The sequence below is a fragment of the Ochotona princeps genome, chromosome 9, assembly GCF_030435755.1.
Source record: "Ochotona princeps isolate mOchPri1 chromosome 9, mOchPri1.hap1, whole genome shotgun sequence".
Taxonomy (NCBI): Eukaryota; Metazoa; Chordata; class Mammalia; order Lagomorpha; family Ochotonidae; genus Ochotona; species Ochotona princeps.
Genome location: NC_080840.1, coordinates 79,337,806 through 79,361,997, shown reverse-complemented (window position 1 = coordinate 79,361,997; position 24,192 = coordinate 79,337,806). Strand labels below are relative to the sequence as shown.

At 40.7% G+C, this 24,192-nt stretch overlaps 1 protein-coding gene across 1 annotated transcript in view; it reads left to right on the top strand.

The window, feature by feature from the left end:
* The window catches only part of LOC131481127 (zinc finger protein 570-like), a gene marked incomplete at its 3' end in the record, with an annotated part of 533,548 nt that extends 513,336 nt beyond the window's left edge, over positions 1-20,212 (top strand). The window contains 4 exon segments of the mRNA XM_058668426.1: positions 16,498-16,558; positions 19,189-19,399; positions 19,579-19,870; positions 19,953-20,212. Coding sequence (XP_058524409.1) covers positions 16,498-16,558; positions 19,189-19,399; positions 19,579-19,870; positions 19,953-20,212 — 824 coding nt within the window.
* Between the last annotated feature and the right edge of the window lie 3,980 nt (positions 20,213-24,192).

The following is a 24,192-nucleotide window of genomic DNA, read 5'->3' as shown; positions in this document are numbered from 1 at the left end:
CCTGGGATCTAGCCCTGTCAGATGGATCTCCAGTCCTAACGTTTGTGTGGACTGGCATGTGGTGGTCAGCAATATTCCTTACTAAGAATCCCTACTCAGGACTCGCATATGCGCTGGTGTATCAGTCTGACCCACACAGCTCTCCCTCCAAACCACCATGTCTCAGTCCCCTCACATAGCTGCAAGTACAGTCACCCTGTCATTGGGTCTCCTTTAGGATTCATTCCTTACCTACATGTACAGTGGCCTTATCCATGGATGTCCCTAGATAACTTGTCCTCACGTGGCCAGCAGGTGAACCCTGGTGCCAGTTAGTGCTCTGGCAGCCTGCAAGCTCAGGATTCTCTCATCGCTTGGTATCATTGGTGGTTGTTAGGGCTTCAAGCATTGAGTCCGAGCTGACTCAGTAACCCATAGCAGCCGCTATGCAGCTGGCAGCTCCATCAACACAGCCCCGAGGATCCATCCCACATATCTTTTAAAAAAACAAAAGGAGAAAAAAAAAAGAAAAAGAATATGCAGCTATGCTGACACACTGGTATTGTTAACACATATTTGGCATTAACCAGGCCCAGGATGTCCACCAGCTCTTATCTGTTTTTCTCCCACCTGTGTAACACCTAGGTACAGTGGAAACTAGGCAGCTGCCTAGAGCTGGGGCATTTATTTTCTTCTAAATGGATCATTTTTAATGTGAAGGGGTGATTGATTTTTAAAAGATCCTGTGAATTTTGATCAACATGTACTTGAATACTAGTATAGGGTACAGTGCAGTATTTAAGTATAAGTGCTGCATAAGCTAAGTAAAACAGGTAGCCATTCTTTTCACTTATCCTTGTTTTTGCAGCACAAGGGTTCCTGCATTCCAGTTTCTTGCATAAATGTTTCCTGTTGTGAACAATAGTCACCACACACTAAGATGCAACTCTGGAGCTTGTTCCTTCTGTCTCTCTTTGCTACCTTTCTACCTCCTTCCTATTCCCAGGTCTCACTCTTCTCAACCTGTAATAATCACCATTCTAAGTTTGCAGCTGTTTTGTGACATTTATATATGATAACATGTTAGTTTTTTCTACATTTGCTTTATTTCGTTTCTTTATATCCAGTTTCATCTGTTTTGTAACAAATAAGAATTTGTTCCTTTTAGTGGCTGAATACAGTCTCTTGGCATTCATTAGGTTTCACTATTAATAAAATCAGTGGAAATGTAGAATCAAAACTAATTTAGTATCTTCATTTTTGACTTGTATTTTTATTCTGAATTTTTGAATTTAGTGGTACCATTTCATATAGACCAGGATTTCCCCTCGCTCAAACTCCCACCCCCAACAGATTTTCCCCTTGTTGTTGTAGTAGAATAGTCCTTCATATGGAGTCATAATTCCTATAGCTCCTTATATAGTGTGCTCCGACATTGCTGGTACAGACGACGTCTAACAATCCAACATCCTATTGTCTACACATTTCCAACAGTTTCATTGGGAGTCCATCTTTTGTTTGGAAGCAGGGAAGCAGGTTGCATTGTACCCCCACATCTGGATATGGTAGACCCAGTACTCCATCATTGTAATTTCCATAAATGAGAAGTCATGAAATAAGGTCTGTATCTTCATTTTTATTTCTGTGCCTTTTATTTCCTTTTCTTACCTACCTTATTTGGGTGAATATTAAATTGCATAACAATAAAAGCCATTCTAATTTGGTTACATATCGTAGAGGAAATGCTTTTGGTTTTTTGGGATTTAGTTGTGTAATAGCTATAGGTTTGTTTTCTGTGGATACTATTTTATTGAGGCTTAGTTATATGTACCTCAACTGAGGTGTATTGGGGTATATTTATAAATTTGTAGGTTTGGTCAAGTTCCATATATGGAAGTCATTAAAAATAAATGTAGATATTCATTGAGTGTTTTCTATAAGGTGATTTTAACGATGCTTGTTCTTCATCCTGTCTATGTGAAATATTTGGTATATTGATTTTCATTTATTGGACAATTTTCTACATTCTCTAGTTAGGTGCACCTAGGCTATTCCATGTGAGCTTTATTGATGTGATGTTGCATTTATTTTACATGGTTTTTAAAAAAGATTTATTTGTATTTATTGGAAAAGCAGATATATAGAGATGAAGAAAGATAGGAAGATCTTCCTTCCGATGGTTCACGCCCCAAGCAGCTACAACAGCCAGAACTGCACCTATCTGAAGCCTGTGGCCTGAAGCCTCTTCCGGGTCTTCCACATGGCTTCAGGGTCCCATGGCTTTGGGCCGTCCTCAACTGCTTTTCCAGGCCACAGACACAGAGAGTTGGATGGGAAGTGGGGCTGCCAGGAGTAGAACCTGCAAATGGGATCCTGGAGCAATCAAGGCGAGGACTTTAGCCACTACGCTATGATGCCAGGCTCTATTTTACATGTATTATGTTAAGAATTTTTGTAAGGATTTTATTTATTGCAAAATCAGATATATAGAGAGGAGTAGAGACAGAGAGGAAAATCATCTATCTGATGGTTTACTTCCCAAGATGGGAAGTGGGGAAGCAGGCTGCTGGAATTAGAACCGGTGACCATATGGGATCCTGGTGCATGCAAGGCAAGGATTTAGTCACAAGGCCACCACACTGGGCCCTATGATAAGAATTTTACATCTATTTTGTCACTTATACTGGTCTCTGATATTTTAGTGACTTTTAAGCTAGATTTCTGTACTATGAGCAATTATTTCAAAAGAAGCATTAAGTAAATATACAGAGAACTAATTGTACAGCAAGGGAGATTGCATTTTTACTGAGCAATTGTATCATTTTTTGTTTTTGTTTTTGTCTTTATTTATTTATTTATTTCTCTTAAGCAGTCAGGCATAGTTGAAGATCTTCCTACTGCTGATTCAGTCTGGTTAGGAATCTAAGTATTGTTAGGCTTAGCATCATTTTGAAATTGTTTTCTTCATTTAAATTTTTTACAGTAATTCTAGAAAATTTGGTTTTAATTTGGTATAATTTAATAGTGAAGACACCTAATATTGACCTTTGGTTTGAAGAAATTTATTCCTGATTCAGTGTTAATTCCCTGTTGGTTTTGTCAAGTTTTTTTGATGTCTTTCTGATTTAGTTTGTAGCCTAATATTGAGTATCCAGAAATTAAGCATTTCTCACTGTTGTTTTAAACTACTGTTGATAGTCCCTAGTGATCCAATGCATTACCCCCTTTTTTTCCTAGTAAAGATTTATTTTATCAAGCCTGTGGCTGTGATCTAACAGCTTAAGTCCTTACTTTGAACACTCTGGGGTCTCATATGGGAGCCAGTTCTAATCCTGTCTGCCCCATTTCCCATCCAGCTCTCTGCTTGTGGCCTCGGAATGCAGTCGAGGATGGCCCAAAGCCTTGGGACCCTGCACCTTGTGGGAGACCTGTAGAACGTCCTTGGCTCCTGGCTTCGGATTGGCTCAGCACTTGCTGTTGCTGCCACTTGGGGAGTGAATCATTGGATGGAAAAATCTTCCTCTCTGTCTTTTCTCCTCCATATATCTGAGTTTGCAATAAAAAAAAATGAAAACATCTTTTTAAAAATTAGCTTATTGATATGCAAGGCAAAACCGTAGAGCAAGGGGGAGAGTTAGAAAGTGAGGTGTTCCTTGTGCTTTATCACTCTCCAAAGACCACAATGGTTAAAGCAGGACCAGGTTGAAGCTTTTTCCCAGTTCTCCCATGTCAGTAAAGGGAATCAAGCACTTGGGACATCCTCTGCGTTCCCATGTGCACTACCAGGGAGCTGGATCAGAAATAAGGCAGCTGGGCCAGGCGCAGTAACGTAGTGGGTAAAGTCCTTGCCTTGCACGTGCTGGGATTCCATGTTGGTGCCAGTTCTAATCCTCGCATCCCCACTTCCCATTCAGCTCTCTGACGTTGTGTGAAAAAACAGTTGTGGGTGACCCAAAGCCATGGGACCCTACACCTTTATGGGAGACCCAGAAGCAGCTCCAGGCTCCTGCCTTTAAATCTGCTCAGCTTCAGCCATTGTGGCCACTTGTGGAGTGTATCAGCAGATGGAAGATCAGCCTCTCTGCCTCTCCTCCTTTATATATATACATGTCTGACTTTCCAAAAAAGTAAATTTTCTTAAAAGAGAGAGAGAAAAAAAAATAAAGCAGCCCAGACGTATGGTAGCGTCTGGATGGAATGTTGATATCATAAGCAGTGATTGCACCCACTTTGTCCAGACAGCCCTGATCCACTGTACTTCTGTGGTACCAATTTTAATATGTTCCTCTTCTTTTTGACGTTTTGTACTTGAACCTACTTTTTGATTAATCTAGTAAAAGGCTTATTGAGTTTGATTTTGTTTTCTTTTTAAGAACAATGAAAATTTCTTTACTGTCAGTATTGCTGAATACAAGTTTTATTCATTTCTTCATTAATCTGCATTTTGAATTTCCTTTTTCTACTCCTAGACTTGGCTTCTTATTTTTCTGAGACTTGGAGATCAGTACTTAGGATGCTTTTTTGACATTGTGTTGTTGGTGTTGTTTAGTGTTGGCCATCTAAAGTCATAACCTTTGATTTCTCTGATCACGGTCCGTTCTTTCTCATTGGCAATAGGCAGTATATTTGGAAATACGAGTGTGCTTTGGTTGCCATAAAAATATACTGCAAAATATATGTCTTGAATCACAGTAATTCATTTCTTATGGTTCTCTTTTTAAATTTTATTTTGATGATGTTTACAAAATTGAGAAGGGAGCATGCATGCACATGTGGATACTGATTAAGCTAGGAAAGATACGGAATTAGGGGGAAGTGGATGACACCATTGTTTCCAAATGTTCTTCTTCCTGTGTCTGTGGAATGGTGAAGTGTAGGTGAGTAGCCACTCCCAGAATCTCTGCCACAATAGAACGCTGGGATATGGAATGGTCATCTGATTTTCCAGGGTCCCCACTGTGGATCATGCTCTGAGGGTTCTGTTCAAGTGGCTTCCATAAGAAATTCTTCCAAGGTCCATTTGTTGATATTCCAAGTAGAGTTTCCATTCAGCCAGATCTTTAGTGTCAACACTTGCCTGGGTTAGTTGTCCAATCTGTTCTGCCCTCCTTCATCTGCAGGCTCCAAAAACTGCCATATCCTCCACGTGCATCTGAACATGTCATTCAGCAAATAAGGAGGCCTAGTTCTGACACTCACACCCCAAGGTCAAAGCACAGCTTTCACATTTCTTTCAAATGTTAGGGTGCTGAGTCCATCAATTCAGTGGTGGGGGGTCCCTGAAGAAACTCTATCTGAGGTGCTCATAGATTTTTGCCTGTACTTGCCAGTACGGATCAGCTCAGTCTGTCACCTATATCAATCAGCCTGCACATGCACTGGTGGTTGCAGCTGCTGGATAAGTTTTGTCTCCAGTCCCATCTCTTACACAAACCAGTGGATGCTGTGGTGGAACCCAACCATGCCCATCCCACATTCAGCTCTCATGTACACCATTTGAGAACTGCATCCCAGTCACAGTGCGCCATATAACACATACTAGGCCTGTCCCTGCCATGGTTCCTTTACATGTTTTGCACAGCAGACTTCTCTGTGCTGCATCCTCGATCAGTGTGTCCTGTTCCCATTCCCAATATTCATGAGTGACAGAGGGTTCCATGGTCATGTGTAGCTCAGCTCTTTACAACTCCCAGCTCTTGAGCCAACCAGCAGACATTGTAGTTCCACAGGTTGAGCCCTCATATTCCCCACCAGATCTGTCCCCAGACCTAGTTTCTATGCATACCTCTTGGTATCATGGCCCAGCCTCACATTATCTGCCCATATTATGAAACTCACTGGCAGTAGTGTAATCTTTCCCTGCCAGACAGGCCCCCAGCCCTACCTTAAGTGTGCGCTGGTGGGTGGTGGTAGTCCTTGTTATCTGTCAGAGCTCAGTTCTCCCATGTGGACATGTGTACTCGTCTGACCCAGACATTTCCTGAGTTCTACCTTCCAAACCACTAGGATATGAACCAGTTCCACAGGAAGAAGAAATAGAAAATTTGGAAACAATGGTCACATCAACTTTTCCCTAACCCTTGAACCTGCCCACTCTGATCATCTATGTAAACATCATCCACAATAAACATAGAAAATTCATATAAATGAATATATATATACATATATTTGGAAAGGCAGATATATAGAAAGAAGGAGATACAAAAATTCTCCATCTGCTCTCACTCCCAAAGAGTTGCAATGGAAGGAGCTGGACTGATCAGAAGCCTGGAGTTTCTTCTGGTCCTACCACACAGGTTCAGGATCCCAAGGCTTGGACTGACCTTTACCACATTCCCACACCACCGGCAGGGTGCTGGATAGGAAGTGGATTAGCCAGGACACACACTGTCACCGATATGGCATCCCGGTGCATGCAAGGTGAGGGCTTTCACCTCTAGGCTGTTGTGCCAGGCCCCTTTCCAATTTCTGTATCTCTGGTTCAAACAGGGAAACAAAAAATCCCAAATCTAAGTGGGAGTCATGCTTCATTAGTTAATATTAGGATTTTTGTTTTTGTTTTTGTTTTGTTCTAGAGATTGTACTTGTATTATGAGCTTTTTGGATTATTAGGATTTCTGTATCACTTTTTTTAAAAAAAGATTTAGTTTAGTTTTTTTTACTTTTTTCATTTTTTTAAATTTATTAATTACATTGCATTATGTGACAGTTTCATAGGCTCAGGAATTCCTCCAACCCCTCCCCATGCCCTTCCCCCATGGTGGATTCTTCCACCTTGTTGCAGTATTACAGTTCAAATTCAAACAAGATTGTTTCTTTGAAACATATACCAAGGATAGAGTCCAGCATCTTATTGTCCAGATAAATTGAACAGTTTCTTGGGGAGGCCATCTCTGGTCTGAGCTGGCAGAATATCATTCCAATAAATTAAGAGTCCCAACATAACATCAACAACAATTTCCAACATTATGGAATTGACATGGTTTTGAGTAACCAATATGTTAAAAAAAGAAAAAAGAAAAGAAAAAATGCAAGTTCTTAACCATATCCTGTGATTAGCTCATTGATATTTCAATTTTAGTTTATATACAGAACCAGCTGCTATACCCCTTAAAATGGCTATAGGGTACTATTCAGCTGTCTCATGTGTTTTTTCATTTTAGTATTTAGCAGTTTATAGTATTGAAGCATGATTTTACTGAATTTGGAGTATTTTAGGATAGTCTAAATTGACTTATAACTCTAACAAGACGTTTGTCAACAATTAAGGTGCAGAACAGTTTTAGGAGGGGTGTGCAAAGAAATCTTCAATAACATAGTGAGGAGTAACTAATCTTTGTGTCCCACCTAGTGAGGTATGAGTAATCCACGCTAGCCCTTTCCTATCTGATTCTAAGCTTTACTTGTTGTTGTCTGTCTATTTATTCTAGTTTTTTTTTTTTTTAGTTTGTATGTATGTTTGTTCGTTTTGCAGGGTTTCCGGAGCGATCCCGATGGTCATTGTGAGGGAGCGTGGCGGTCCAGAGCAGGAACCAGGCCAGGACCAGAGAAAGCTCCCCTCCCTGGTCCCGAAGGAAGCTTATTATTCTTCTGTTTCTTAGGACCACTCAGGGTTCCTGGTTGTCATTCCAATTACGTTGGTTTCTACACAGTAGTGTTTGGACTTCTTCCATCCCCTGTGGAAGCTCCAGCTGGGGGTGGGTGATTTCAGAGTTCTTTTCCTCTGAGGGCACTCCAATTCCCCGTGGCCTCCTTGGCAGTTGGGATATAGTCCTTGTTGCTCGTATTGATAGTCCATGGTGAGGATCTGGGAGTCTTCAGGGTTTGGGTCCGAGCCTCCTCCTGGAGTACCCCTCCTGCTCCATGCACATGACTTCATGTTAAGAGGCTGTCAGGATCGCTCCCGATTTTCCCCTCATGCCTTAGTATAGTAGCTTGATTGTTGTCTAGTGCCAATTTGAGTATGTTGTCTATGAATTACCCGATTTGATTTTGATAGGCTATATTATACGTTTTCCTCACACTTTTTAGGGATATGGGAGATGTCCCTGCATTCCCTACCCATTACAGAGTAACATAGGGTATTAAGGGTGTTTCAGGTTTTACAGTTTTTTGATGTGGCCCATTTGGCCACAAAGAACTGCATTTTGCTTTTTATTAGCTGAGTAGTATTCCATGGAGTAAGTAAATCATAGCTTTCTTATCCACTCTTCTGTTGATGGGCATTTTGGTTGCTTCCAAGTTTTTGCAATTATAGATTGTGCTGCTATGAACATAGGGATGCATGTTGGTTTCTTGTGTAGCAGGTGTTTTGGATATATTCCTAGGAGTGCTATTGCTGGATCAAATGGTATGCTGATTTTCAGTTGTTTCAATCTTGCAGTGTGTTTCCAACATTTTCTTCCAAACGTTTGAACGTTTCTGGATGTAGGTTTAGGTCTTTTACCCATTTAGATTTGATCTTAGTGTATGGTGAGAGATGTGGGTCTATCTTCTTGTTTCTGCAGACTATCAACAAGTTGTGCCAACAGCATTTATTGAACAGACTTTCCCATTTGCTTGGATTGTTGTCTGTCTTTTTGTCAAAGATTAATTGGCTGTATCTATGTGGGTTTTCTTCTGTTTTTTCTATTCTGTTCCATTGATCTTCCTCCCTATCTTTGTGCCAGTACCAGGCTGTTTTGATAACCACTACCCTTTAGTATGTCCAGAGGTCCGGAACTGTGATTCCCCCTGTTAAATTCCTGTTCTTCAGAACGGTTCTGGCTATTCGTGGTTTTTTTTTTTTTTTTTTTTTTTTTTTTTTTTTTTTTTATGTTTCCAAATGAACCTGTGTATCATTTTTTCCAGTTCCATGAAGAATGTTGTGGGTGATTTGATTGGGATTGCATTGAATGTATCTATTGCTTTTGGTAGTATAGACATTTTAATGATATTAATTTTGCCTATCCAGGAGCATGGGATGTTGTTCCATCTTTTGAGGTCTTGTTCAATTTCTTTTTTAAGTGTTTTGTAATTTTCTTCATAAAGGTCTTCTATGCTTTTGGTTAAATTTATTCCTATATACTTCATACTTTTCTCTGTTATTTTGAATGGTATTCTACTGGTTAGATCTTCATCCATCTTGGGGCTGTTTGCATACACTACGGCTGTTGATTTTTGCTATGGCTGTTAATTTTGTATCCTGCCACTCTACCAAATTCTTGTATGAGTTCCAGGAGTCTCTGTATTGAGTCTTTTGGTTCTTCTATGTAAAAGATCATGTCATCTGCAAATAGTGAAAGCTTCACTTGTTCATTTCCAATTTGGATTCCTTTGACTTCTTTGTCTTGTCTTATGGCCTCTGCAAGTACCTCTAGGGCTATGTTGAATAGCAGTGGTGATAGTGGGCACCCTTGTCTTGTTCTAGATCTCAGTGGGAACGGATCCGGTTTTTCTCCATTTAGTATGATGCTGGCATTGGGTTTTTCATATATTGCTCTATGTTGTGGATTGTTCCTTCTATCCCCACCCTGGTTAGGGTTTTTAACATAAAGTGATGTTGAATTTTGTCAAAGGCTCTTTCTGCATCTATTGATACTATTATATGGTTTTTGTTCTTCAATTTTTGGATGTGGTGTATCACATTTATGGATTTCCTTATGTTGGGCCATCCCTGCATTCCCTGGATAAAACCTACTTGGTCTGGATGAATGATCTGTCTGATGCGTTTTTTTATTCTATTGGCTAGAATTTACTGAGATTCTTGGCGTCAATGTTCATCAGGGAGATCAGACTGTAGTTTTCCTTCTCTGTTAATTCTCTATCCGGTTTTGGGATTCAAGTGATATTGGCTTCATAGAATGAGTTTGGAAGGGTTGTTTCCTTTTCTATTGTTTTGAAGAGCTTGTAGAGGATTGTGGTTAGCTCTGTTTGGAATGTTTTGTAGAATTCTGTGGTAAGGCCATCTGGTCCTGGGCTTTTCTTTGTTGGGAGCTCTTTAATCACTGACTCTATCTCTGATTCAGTTATGGGTTTATTCAGGTCTTCTGCTGCTTCTGGGATGAGTTTTGGTAAGTGGTGGGAGTCTAGGAATCTTTCCATTTCCAAGTGCTTATCTGATTTGTTGAAGTCTAGTTCTTTGTAATACTTTCTAATTATTTCCTTAATGGTAGTAGTGTCTGTTGTTATGTTGCCTTTTTTATCTTTGATGCTGCTAATTCTCGCTTTCTCTTGCTTTTTTTTTTTTTTTCTTTTTTTTTTTTTTTTTTTGGTTAGGCCAGTGGGGAGTCGATTTTATTTATTTTCTCAAGGAACCAGCTTTTTGATTTTTTGATTTTATGAATAGTTTTTTTTTTATTTCTTTCTGATTTATTTTTTCTCTTGTTTGGATAATTTCTTGTTTCCTATTGTTTGTGGGGTCATTCTGCTGCTGCTTTTCCAGTTTCTGGAGGTGTGTGCTTAATTCCTGTATTTTATACCTTTCTTAGGCCTTGACATGAGCAGTAACTGCAATAAGCTTACCGCATAACACCACTTTGGCAGTTTCCCATAAGTTTTGGACTGTTGTATCTGAATTTTTGTTGGTTTCCATAAATTTTTTGATCTCATGTTTAATTTCTTCTCTGACCCATTGTTTGTTTAATAGCATATTGTTCAATTTCCAAGAGTTTACATGTTTTGTAGGGCATTTTGAATTGTTGATTTCCAGTTTCATTCCGTGATGGTCTGAGAAGGTACGTGGTATGATTCTGATATTTTTGTAGTTAGTTAGACTTGCTTTGTGTCCTATTATGTGGTCTATCCTGGAGAAGGTGCCATGCACTGCTGAAAAGAAGGTGTAGTCTGTGGCCTTAGGATGAAATATTCTATAGATGTCTGCTAAGCTTAGTTGTTCTATTGTTTGTGTGAGCTCTGTAGCTTCTCTGTTGAGCTTTTGTCTTGTTGATCTATCTATCGGTATTAGTGCAGCATTCAGATCTCCCAGGATTATCGTATGTTCATTTATATCTCCCTTTAAATCTATAAGTAGTTGTTTCACGTAGCTGGGTGCATCTGGTTTTGGAGTATATATGTTAAGAATGGTAATCAGTTCCTGTTGGATCTTTCCTTTCAACAATATATAATGCCCTTCCCTGTCCATTTTGATGTTTGTCATGTTGAAGTCTATATTATCTGGGACTAGGGCCACTACACCCACCTTTTTTTCTCATCCATTGGCATGGAATATCTTTTTTTTTTCCATCCCTTCAGTTTCAGTTTCTCAGAGTCTTTTTGGGTCAGATGTGTCTCCTACAAGCAGCATATAGTTGAGTCTGTTTGTTAATCCAGTCTGATAACCTGTGTCTTTTGAATGATGAATTTAGGCCATTTTGTTGAGAGTTACTATTGAGAGATTGCAATTTTGCCCTGCTATATCCGTGTGTTTTTGAGGTTGTTGGTATCTAATTGTCCTTGTTTGCATGGTTTTTAGTGAGGTCTCCACACTTGCCATCCTTGTTTATGGCTTGCTTCCTTTTTCTCTGGGAGTAGCACATTTCTGAGGAGATTTAGAGTTGGTTTTGTGTGAGCATATTTTAGTTTCTCCTTCCTATTGAAGTATCTAATTTCATTCTTGAATACAAATGAGATCTTTGCTGGGTACATTATTCTTGGTTGACAGTTGTTCTGTTTCAGTACTTGAAAGATTTTGTTCCACTCCCTTCTTGCCTGGAGAGTCTGTTTTGAGAAATCAGCAGTGATCCTCATGGACCTGCCCCTAAATGCAAGCTTATCTTTGGTTTGTGCTAACCTTAGGATTTTTTCTTTGTTTTTCTTGGAGGGGAACTTGATTACCACATGTCTTGGAGAGGCTCTTTTTGCGTCAAACCTGTGGGGAGTCCTCTGGCCTTCCTCAATTTGGATTTCGTTCATGTTCCAGGGATTTTGGAAGTTCTCCTGCATAATTTCCTCAAGTACTGGTTGTATGCCTGTCTCTCTTTCTACTCCTTCTGGGAGCCCCATGATTCTGATATTTGACTTCTTGTTGTTGTTGTTCATCTCCTGAATCGTCTTGGTCGCCTTGTATAATTGTGACTCTGGTTGGTTAATACTCTGCCTGCTTTCATTCTGGGAACCTTCCAATTTGGATATCCTGTCTTCTGCTGCTATAATTCTGTTGACTAACTCTCAGCTTTGTGCTTCAAGTCTAGGACCTCATTTTTGAGTAATTTTGTTTCTGTGATTATGTGTTTTTTGAATTCTTTAAGTTCCTCCCGTCGTTTTTCATGTCTGTGAAGAGTTTCATAATTATTTTTTCTGAACTCCTTATCAGAGACGTCTTCAACTTCTTCATCTGTAATCTCTGCGATTGACCAGGCCTTTTGGTGACTTTTTGGGGTGGCACTGGTTCCTTCTGACTCATTGATTTTTTTTGTGTGATTTCACCCCATTTCTGTGATTCAAGGTATTGTTCGCTTCTCACCCTTGACCTCTGCTGCCACCTAGTGGGTAATCTGAGCCCTTGCTGACCTAGTTTTTTTTCTTTCTGGTCTTAGGGCAGTCTGCCACCACAGGTTGTAGTGCCTCGGGGTCGTGGTGTTTGGCCGCCGTGTAGTTCCGACCCGTGCGCGTAGGCACCCGGGTCTCTTATCCTGGGGTTTTTCCTTGTCTGGCGAGTGGGATCTGGTAGCCCCCACTGGCCTGCCTCTTTCGCCCAGAATGGACTGGCCCTGAATTTAGATTCGCTGTGATCCCGGGATTTCACGGCCACTGCAGGTGCTGGCAACTGCTCCTCAGGGTCCAAGCGCCCACTCAATACATTGGCTTTTCACTATGGATGTTGGGGAGCCGCCATCGCCTTTGCCTGGGTCACCCCAATGTTTAATATCGCCACCAGTACTAGGGGCTTCGGAGCTCCTGCGGTTTGTAGCCGCCACTGGTGGGGGTATTTGTAAAGGATTACTCCAGTTGTATTTGTTTCCTCTGGGCCGGTTAAGATTCCCACAGGCCTTACCCTGCTGGGATCGTGACTCACCTTTTTTGGAGCCGCCGGGCGCTGCCGTTTTTTGTTGTTTTTGGCTTATTTTCCAAGTTGAGTGGATCTTGCTGATTCCGCAGTATCCTGGGAACTTCAAACACCTGTTTTTACAATTTTTAACAGTCCTTGCTGCTTCTTCTTCTGGTATTTTTTGACCTTTTCTCTCTGCCTTCCCCCTTACATCAACCCTCCATGGTTGGCCAATTTCCGCAAAACCGTAAATTGTATGATTGAAACAGATCTTTTCATTTCATTATAATTACAGTGCTTACCTATCAAATTGGTCATTTTACTATTCTTTGAATCACTTACTGAAAAATTTAGATCTTCAGTACAATGTAAATTTTTTTTTATTACAAAGTCAGATATACAGAGAGGAAGAGAGACAGAGAGGAAGATCTTCCATCCGATGTTTCACTCCCCAAGTGAGCCGCAACGGGCCGGTGCACGCCAATCCGATGCTGGGAACCAGGAACCTCTTCCAGGTCTCTTTCACGTGGGTGAAGGGTCCCAATGCATTTGGCCGTCCTCCACTGCTTTCCCAGGCCACAAGCAGGGAGCTGGATGGGAAGTGGAGCTGCCGGGATTAGAACCGGCGCCCATATGGGATCCCGGGGCATTCAAGGCAAGGACTTTAGCCACTAGGCCATGCCACCGGGCCCACAATGTAAATTGAAAACATGTTATTTCAAATGCTTAAGAGAGTAACAGGGGAAAAGGGAAGATTCAAAAGAGTATCATACTGTTAAATGTATGTATATCTGCTACATTAGCTGTTTTAATGTTAAAATTAGTAAATAAATTACTGGAACAAAAGGAAAACCCAGAAAACTGGTAAATGCTAAAGGGCTTCCAGAACATTAAAGAAAAAGAGGATTAGGTTTGTTAGAGCATGGCATTTGTCTTATATGTATATCTTCTGTTCAGCTGGCAGGCTATGACTGGCTGATACCAACTAATTGTCAGAAGAAGATAGTTCTTTATGAGACTGTCATTTGTTTCCCTCCTAAGCTGCAGTTGACTATGTAGAATTTAAAACTTCAGTTTAATTATGGTATTCCATAAAAAGTAAAGCAAAAACAAAGTAGAAAGTTTTAATATGTGTATACTCAAAACTGAAAAAAAGAAAAAATATATCTAGTTTATATTTATGCACTAGAATTACATATATATGTATTCCATTTTTTTTGACTTTTGAGTACGTACATATATATGTATTATTGGTATATACGACCATATAATTATTTAATTTAAGTGTTAGCTGTAGGAAATAGTTACTCTGCAAAGTACAGTTTAAAAATATTTTCAGTATTTCATTATTTCACTTTGAAATAAGAAAATTGAATTTTATTATCACTTTATAATATTTATAAGTATTTCAGTATGTGTGAGATAATCATTAGTAAGCTATTCAATAATTTTCTCACTATCTTGTGCAATAGTAAGCATTTATCTTAATTATCTAATCTAACATGTTATTTAGCTCATGTGTATCTAAAGATTGCACAGTGAACTCATTTTATGTTTATTATGCAGAACAATCTGATACAGAATAATAATGGAATTGTAGCTTCAGAATTGCAAACATGATACAGGACAAAATGCTTTGTTTTTTGACTTGTTGCCAGATAGATTGTAAATTAAGCTGCATTCATAGAAGATGCAAATTGAAAACACACAGAAGAATTAAACTCAGCTTAGTGTTACAGGTCCTGAATTAATGTTTTGAATCAGTGTCAATATGGTTACTTATGTTAATTTAGTTGAAAAGTAAAGTGGCAATAAAGGAAACACAGAGTCATATCTTCCACTCAGAGAGCTATTCTAGCAATGCCTTCAACAGTTCATTAGAATTAGATTCTCTTTAGAGAAAATAAACTTGAAGAGAATAAGGAATATTCTGATGTAGTATTGGAACTGCAAAAGTAATGCAGCACAAGATATTTTTTTTTTGGTCATTTTCTGTTTTTTTTAATTATATTTTTGACAGTCTTTACATAGTTAATTACGGTAAAAAGATTCAAGGGCTATAGGGAAGTGGGTAAGACTATTATGTCCATATTGTTTCCTTGTTGTTTCTGAGGTAAAGGGGGATATTGAGGGAGAAGCCCCAACCAGTTTCCCACCCACCCCAAGTCCCGGATGTGGGGCATGCTCTGAGATACTTGCTCAAGTGGTTTTGATAGTTCACCAGTTATGAATTGCTGCCAGTTTCGCCACTCCCAGTTCAATGAGGTCATTGAAGAATACACTGATTGACATAGTCCATCGTAGAGTCTTCATTTGCCCAGTATTTCGCTGCCAACATATAGGTGAGGTGGTTGATTGACTTGTTCTTTCTTCTGTCTTATCTTGGCTAGGGTTCTGAGACCAGCAGTTCAATTGGGGAGATCCCCAGAGAAACTTTGAGGTATTCCCAGAAGCACAAGATATTTTCATTTAACTGTTACTCTGTGATGCTGTATGAATTGTAAATTAAACTATACCCATAGAAGTTGATAATATACAGAAAATGTACTGTCAGTGTTTCTATTTAATGATCCAGAGCTGAGGAGACATGTGCTGTTACAGGTGTTGGTGTCATTTGAAGATGTGGCTGTGGACTTTACCCAGGAAGAATGGCAGACAATGGATGATACTCAGAGGACCCTCTACAAGGAGGTAATGCTTGAGACCTATAACAATTTGCTGTCCTTGGGTGAGTGAAATTCTGTCATGCCTAAGCAGAACACTTCTGTATAGTTTGCTAATGAAAGAGGAGTTTAAAAAGTATAGTAGTTGGTAGGACTAGTGGTGATTTTGGAAAATCTGCATCATTCTTCATTAACAGGGTACTCCATGACAAAGCCTGATGTGATCTTCAGGTTGGAACAAGATTCAGCACCATGGACAGTGGAGAAATCTGTCCAGCAGAGACTTCCAGGTAGGTCAGTAGGGAAGCTGATACTTCTTTCAGTACATATTGACAGGAATTGTATTTGATTTTTAGTTTGAGTTTCTTCCAGAAGGACAGCCGGTGAGACACCGGCGTTCTATAGTCTCCATGTATAGGTTTATTCTAGCAATTTGCCAGCCTGTCACCATAAATCTAGAAGTATATATGCATCTTTTCATGATCCCAAACACTTGAATCACAACTTCCACCTCCCAAGATACATTCTTAGGGGGTTGTATTTGAAGCAAGAGTAGCCAGGAAAAGACAAACTAGTGCTAAGATGAGATGTAAGATACCCCAATCCTTATTTTAAATTTTTATATCATATTTTCTCTCATATCCCATTTTAAGTTAAATACACAATGTCACGTAATTGAAATTTTCATTAAAAAATGGGTATTATGTTAAGGCATTAATAGATGAGATGTAATGCCTATTTAATAATGCTCACAAATGTCCACATTTTACTAATATTAAAATGTGCTGTATCTAGAATGGCAACAAATCTCATTGGCTTCACTGGAACATTTGAAAAGAAACATTTAGATGTGATTCAGAGATATGGTTACTCTTTTCCTCATTTCAGATCCCCATGGAAAGAATGAGCTGCTTGGAGCTAATCAGAACGGTCAGGAAATAATATTCAGGTAAGTTTTAATCACAAAAATTATATAATAAATGAAAAGAGAGCTGCATTGCCAAAAACATGCTTAGCATTAGCTTTGGCCATAAGTGAAATATGAAGCACATGAAAATGAATATGAAACACAATATGAAAGCAAAATTGTACAAAAATGAGACTTGAGAAATAGGATTTCATTTTTTCTTTCTACTTTTCTCTTTTTATTTGCAGACAGTAGTATTATTTGCCAAGTGATCAGGTGAATGTAGAAAGCAGAGGGAATCAAGTAGCCCTTCTTGGGAGAGAGCCAGGGAGATGGTGTGCCTTTTGAATGGAGACAGCCAAACTTTGTCTGTCTGGAGGTTTAGCTGGAGCTAGACAATGACTGGAGATTACGTGGGTGGGTGGGTGTGTTCAGGCTTGTGCAGAGGCATGGGGTGCCAAGGATCACCTCCACAGGTTCAGTACAAACCTTGTGGAGTCTTCTCTTTGCTAAGTCCAGCCACATAGCTATTGTATAAGAGCCAGCAGTCTTTCTCAAGTCCAATTTTGTGCACCAAACCAAGTGTAAACAGGAAAGCAAGGTGATTCTTTAATTTAGTATAGAAAACTAGGATTTTGGAATAGAGTATAAGGATGGGATTCATGGGAATTGGGAGAAAACAGAAGAGTGGGTTCTTTTTTCCAGTTATACATCCTGCTTCAGTAACCAAGGGTTGGAACAACAATCAAGAGTTGCTAACTAGGTGTCTCTAATTTCAAGAAGCACACCACCACCTAGTTTTCTCTCGAGAAGTGCTTTCCTCTTCCCTCCTCTTCCCCTGCTGACATGACCACTTTGCAAATAAAATTTCTCTGTCTCCAAAAAGTTAAATTAAAAAAATGACTTTGAGATCCAGTTTCTGTATCCACCTCCTGAATGTGATCAACTGGTATTTAGTAGAAATCTACATATTTTCTCTGTCCTCACATACACTTGCTGTTCCTGGGGGAACCTGGGCCAGATTGGAGTCCATGCTTGGGGCCCTAGGTTCAGTCAATATGACTATGTGATGAGCTTGGCCTTGGCCGGCCTGGGCTCAAGAGGCTTCATCCGTCCTGGTGAGTACACTGGGAGCAGATACCTTGGGAACAAGGCAGTCCTAGGCTCCACCCACTGCCAACTTCATGAGGTGGGTGGGACTGGGGGAGTGGAACATAATCATTTTTTTCATGAGTTGGGTTTCTCTGTACTGTGTGTGTGTGTGTGTGTGTGTGTGTGTGTGTGTGTGTGATTTAATTGCACTCAATGTGTGTGTGTACGTGTATTAGATCATTACAGAGAAATTGCTGTGATCATTTCCAAATTTTCTATCTTTCCTTCCTGTTTTAGGTCAAGGCTAAATGATATTCAGAGAAGCTATACCAGGCCTCCCAACCATCCTAGTACTTAAGGATGGGTACTGGACTCCTGAGACCAAACCAGTGTGTCAAAATGGCACATACTCCAAGGTTTCTGTCCAGCTGGTTCTAATAGTCCTGAAAGAGGTCCACCTTAGTGATTCAAGCAAGAGGGAACCCTTTCAATGTTCATTGGCTGACATGGTTGACCTTAGAGTCTCCTTTCACCCAGATATTTGCTGTCATCACTTGGCTGGGGTAGTTATTCAATCTGTTCTCTCCTCCTTTCTCTTGGATGGTCCAGATGTGCTTTCCAGGCCTCAGTGGCCTGCCATCTCCAGGTAGATCCGTGCCAGTTGTCCAATACTCCTTTTCAACTGAGGAGGACCAGTTCTTGCAAGCGCACCAAGACCTCAGCTAGTTTATCCTGAACCAGTGGAGCCCCACCCTCAGCACTCACTGACTTAGCACCACCATGCAGACATGTAAAGTATCCAAGCCAGGTGACCTGAGGCCTGCCACACCCTCTACTTCCAGGACTCTCAGACCCAGGACCCATTGCACTGGCCAGGCAAGGACTCAGGACAACCAACCTAAACCAACACACATAGATGCTGGGGTTCATAAACTGGCCTCATCACAGAGCTGTGCCTAAGGGCCCAGACAAGGCTACCAGGGCCCCACTAGACCTCCTGCGCTCAAGGATCCTGAGTCCAGCACCAACATCCCCCTGACTGCCACGGCTTGCATCATCTCTTTTCTACCAGCATGTGTTGCAGCCAGGCTCAGTCTAGTCTTCCCCCAATTCCACTTCATGTTTCTGTGTGCTGCGACCTATCCAAATACAATCTATCTGGAGGTTTAGCTGGAGCTAGGCAGTGGCTGGGAATTATGTGGGTAGGTGGGTGTGTTCATGTTTTTCAGAGGCATATGGTACTAAGGTCATATCCACAGGTTCAGTAAAACCATGTGGAGTCTTCTCTTTGCTAAGTCTACACTCATAGGTCTTGTATAAGAGCCAAAATTCTTTTTCAAGTCCTATGTTGTGCACCAAACCAAATGTTACCAGGAAAGCTCAGTGAATCTTTGCTTTAACGTATAGAAACAGAAATTGGAAACTAGTTGTAGACCAAATTTTTACTTGTTAATTGACCAGTTGAACTTGGAAGAGGGGAGAGGGAAAGCAACTCCCAGGAGGGGCTCAGAGATCTGATGCCTTTGGAAAGGAGAGAGGAAATGACATCGCAGTTTATTTTAAATCCTCTTATCCCACAGGAAGCCTCATAAAATGCCATTTGAAAAGAAGCGTTCCTCTAATGTCCCTGAGAACAAGCACAAGAGTGAGGAAAATCTCAATCAGCTTGACAAGATCCACATTTGTCAGCAGTCCTTTGAACATAATGGGAAAGAGAAAACTGTCAGCGGGAAGAAGATAGTCCTTATGTGTGAGCAAGTTTATACCAAAGACCCGTGTATTAAGCAGCTTGTCAGTGTGGGAGACGCAATTCATGTTGGACACTATAAATCTTGCCTTATCACTAACCTGAGAACTGAAACAGGAGAAAATTTGTTTGTGTCCAATGAATGTAAAGAAAACATGCACCAGAAGTCAGAACTCATTAGAGAGCAGATCCTTCAAAGTGCAGAGAATATGAATGCACTCAGTGTGGAAAAGGCTTTTACCAACAATTATCTCTCATTAGGCATCAGAGAATCCACACTGGGGAAAAACCTTATGAATGTAGTGAGTGTGGAAAAGCTTTTCTTCATAAGTCAAACATAAGAGTGCATCAGAGAATCCACACTGGGGAAAAACCTTATGAATGTAGGGAGTGTGGAAAAACGTTTACCCACCAGTCCGGTTTGGTTCATCATCAGAGAATCCACACCGGGGAAAAGCCTTATGAATGTAAAGAGTGTGGAAAAGGCTTTCCTTGTAAGTCAAACCTCATTAGACATCAGAAAAAAATCCACACTGGGGAAAAAACTTATGACTGTAGTGAGTGTGGAAAAGCTTAATTTGATAAGAATCAGAGCACATCAGAGAATCCACACTGGAGAAAAGCCTTAAGTCTGTAGTGAATGTGGAAAAGGCTTGTCTCATATGGCACACCTCATTAGACACCAGAGAACCCACACTGGGGAAAAACCTTATCAGTGTGGTGAGTGTGGAAAAGCTTTTGCCAACCAGTCAAATTTCGTTCATCATCAGAGAATCCATGCAGGTGAAAAACCTTGTGGATGTAGTGAGTGTGGAAAAGCTTTTCTTTGTAAGTCACACCTCATTAAGCATCAGAGAATCCACACTGCGGAAAAACCTTATGAATGTAGAGAGTGTGGAAAAGAATTTTCTGATAATTCAACATTTTATCACATCAGGGAATGCACACAGGTGAAAAATTTTATGAATGTAGTGAGTGTGGAAAAGCTTTTAGTTGTAAGTCATACAAATAAGATAATATGATATAACATAATATAATCTCATTAAACATCAGAAAATCTACACTGGGGGAAAACCTTATGAATGTAGTCAGTGTAGAAAAGATTTTTTCATATGACACACCTCATTAGACATCAGAGAATCCACAGTTGGAGAAAACCTTATGAATGTAGTGAGTGTGGAAAAGCTTTTTCTCATAACTCACACTGAATCATACATCAGAGCATCCACACAGGGGAGAAACCTTATGACTGTAGTGTGTATCCATGTGTGCTAAAATTCATACACAAACATTGTGAGTACAGTGGAAGGCATACATGCTTCAATAATTAGCATATTCACAGAAATGGCAAATCTGCATTGAGTGAAAAGTCATTTTTCTGAAGCCAATCATTGGCAGAGTCACAGACCTCAGAACTACAAAAGCATGTAAAGAGAAAGACAAGCTACCATAAACCTGCTATTATGGTCTGTCAGAGCTTACAAAGTAAATGAAAAAACCACCATTAGCAAATGTGCAAATATAAAACATTGTAAAAGGGTAATGGTTGTGGCAAAATACTTTGAAAGTCTCAGCAAGTGTTAAATTAACATGACGAGTATCATTTTATTTCAGAAGAGAGGTTAATTGTTGCTAAAATAATTAAGATGCAAGAATGAGCAGCCTCTGGCCCAGTGGTATGGCCTAGTGGCTAAAGTCCTCACCTTGAATGCCCAGGGATCCCATATGAGCACCAGTTCTAATCCCAGCAGCTCCACTTCCCATCCAGCTCACTGCTTGTGGCCTGGGAAAGCAGTCAAGGACGGACCAATGCATTGGGACCCTGCACCTGGTTGCTGGCTTCGGATCAGCAAGCACTGGCCCATTGCGGCTCACATGGGGAGTGAATCATTGGATGGAAGATCTTCCTCTCTGTCTCTCCTCCTCTCTGTATATCTGACTTTGTAAAACTAATAAATAAATCTTTACAAAAAGAGTGAACAACCTTCCTGTGAGAGAGACCAGAAGGTGGTCCTGGGTACTTCAGGTAGCAATCCACTTGTGTGTGACAGGCAACATAGGAAGGAGTGCGGGAGCAATGATAAAGGGAAGCCTGGCTACACTGAGCTCTCTGTGCAGCTCCCAACTGCAGGCTCCAACTGGCCACTGGGAATAGAAATCTGAAACCAAGGAGGCCAATCTCAAGCAGGTTTTGCTGACACGTACACTTGACAGTAAACTTAAACTACAATGTCTATTCTTAAAAAAAAAAAAAACAGCATCCAATTAAGAAAATCTTCCGTTTATTCAACCCAATACAGTTAAAGAAAGGACTCAGGGACTGGAGTGGTGGTGCAGTGAGTTAAGCTACCACCTGTTCCCATATTGGAGTCTGGGTGCAGCTTCTGGCTGCTCTGTCTCCAATCCAGGTAACAAACCAAGGAAATCAGTGGGTGAAAAGACCAAGTACATGGAGCTCTGCCATCCACATGAGACCAGGATGCAGCCAAGCTCTGGCTTTGCCTGGGCAAGCATCAGCCACCATAGCCATTGACTGGGGAGTTAACCAGCATACAGAATCAATCAATCTCTCTCTCTCTCTCTCTTTCTCCTGTCACTCTATTTTTCCAATTACTAAATCTTTGGGGGAGAAAAGTGGGGTGTGGGGTTGAGGGTGGCAGCAACAGTGGCTCAATAATCTAATCCTCCACCTGCAGCACTGGCATCCCCATATGGGCACCAGTTCAAATCCCGGCTGCTCCATTTCTCATACAGTTCCCTGAAGGCTCAAGTCCTTCAGTCCCTGCATCTATGTGGTAGACCCAGAAGAGGCTTCTGGCTCCAGGCTTCAATTTAGTTCAGCTCTGACCACTTATCTAGCCCTCTGGGGAGTGAATCAGCAGATAGAAAAGACTGATTTCTATTCTCTCTCTCTCTCTCTCTCTCTCTCTCTCTGTCTCCATCTTTCTGTAAATCTACCTTTCAAATAAAAAGACCTGCTCCTAGCCATGGGTTCCATGAAAAACAAAGTGGGGAGGAGGAAGGAGAGTGGAGCCTACATATAGCTCATCATACCCAATAATGATAATTAAAACAAAATGTAAAACTTAGGGCCAGCGTTGTGAGTAAAACTCTGCCTTTGAGATCAGCCTTCCAGGGGCAACAATTCAGTCCCAGCTAGTGCACCTCCCTAAACGGGAGACTGGGAATAAGCTCCTGGCTCTATGCAGCCTGGCCCTGGCTGTTATGGTCATCTAGGAAGTGAACCAATGCATGGAAGAGCTGGCGCTCTGACTCCTTCTGCAAATCTGTCTTCCAAGTTAATTTTTTTAAATAAAACTTTTTAAGAATTGTAAAAATTAAAGGCAACAGCAAGGTTTAGGATGGAGAACAGAAGTACAGTGGCTGTGACCACAGAATAGTAGTAGTCAGTTGTGATAGGATATAATTATACAGAACTGGGATTGGTGTTTTATTAATTAGTAGGATTAATGTGGTACAGCACGTTAAGCTACCGCCCACAATACAGCAGCCTATATGGTTTCCAGTTTTCTGTCCTAGTTGCTCTACTTCCAATCCAACTCCTTGCTAATGTGCTTGAGAAACCAGAAGAAACTGGCTCAAGTACTTTGGCAGCTCAGATGAAGTTCCTGCAGACATTTAGGAACTAAGCCAGAGAATGAACGAGCTCTTTCTTTTCCATAATTCTATTTTTAAATATAAATATATATATATGTATATATATATATATATGTATATATATATAGATATATATATATAGATATATTTCAATTGCACAGGAGGCCAGCTTTGTAGCATAATGTGTAGAGCTGTTACTTGGAATAGCAGCATCCCCTATGGGCACTGGTTCCTGTGCTGGCCTGGATGATGTACTTCTGATCTGCTTTCCACAAACAGTGTGGGAAAGGCAGCAGAAGACGGTCAAAGTGTGTGATTCCCTCCTATCCATGCGGGAGTTCCTGGCTTCAGCCTGACCCAGCACTGGCCTTTGTGGACATCTGGGAATTCAACCAGCAGATGGAAGATTCCACTGCATATCCCCCCTTTCTATGTAACTCTGCCTTTTAAATAAATACATAAATATTTAAGAATAAATAGATAAAACTGCACAGAACTAAACACACGCACTCTCAAGTACATGGAAGACAGGATGGCTAGAAGGAATGCAGCAGTGTCAATGTCCCAGCTGTGATGTTTCACTGTAGTCACAGAAGGCAATGCCATGGAGGCAAACTGGGTGAAAGCTCTACTGGATCTCTGTGTTCTCAAGCAAGAGAGACAGACAAAAAGGTGGAGGGAAGGGGAGGGAGGGAGGGGGAGAGGGAGAGGGGGAGGAAGGGCGGGAGGGAGGGAGTCTTCTGCTGGTTCACCCCCCAAATAGCCACAAGCAGCCACGGCTTCGTTGGGATAAAACCAGTAGCCAGAACTCCATCCAGGTCTCCCACATGAATGCAGGAGCCCAAACATCTGGACCATCTTCTGTGGCCTTCTCAGGACAAGAGCAAGATGAGAACCGGAGCAGTCAGTACTCAAACTGACACTCTGACATGGGATTCCAGCATTGTGGGTGGTAGCTTAACCCACTGGATACAACACTGATCCTATACATCTGTTTTTGTTTGGTTTTGTTTTTCTAATAGTTTCATTTATTTTATATATTTTTTGCATTTCATTTTTTTAATTAATTACATTACATTATGTGATACATTTTTTATGCACTGGGATTCCCCCCGCCCCTTCCCACACCCTCCCCCCACGGCGTATTGCTCCACCTTGTTGCATTTCCATAGTTCAAATTCAGTTGACATTCTTTCATTGGAGGTATTTACCAAGCATA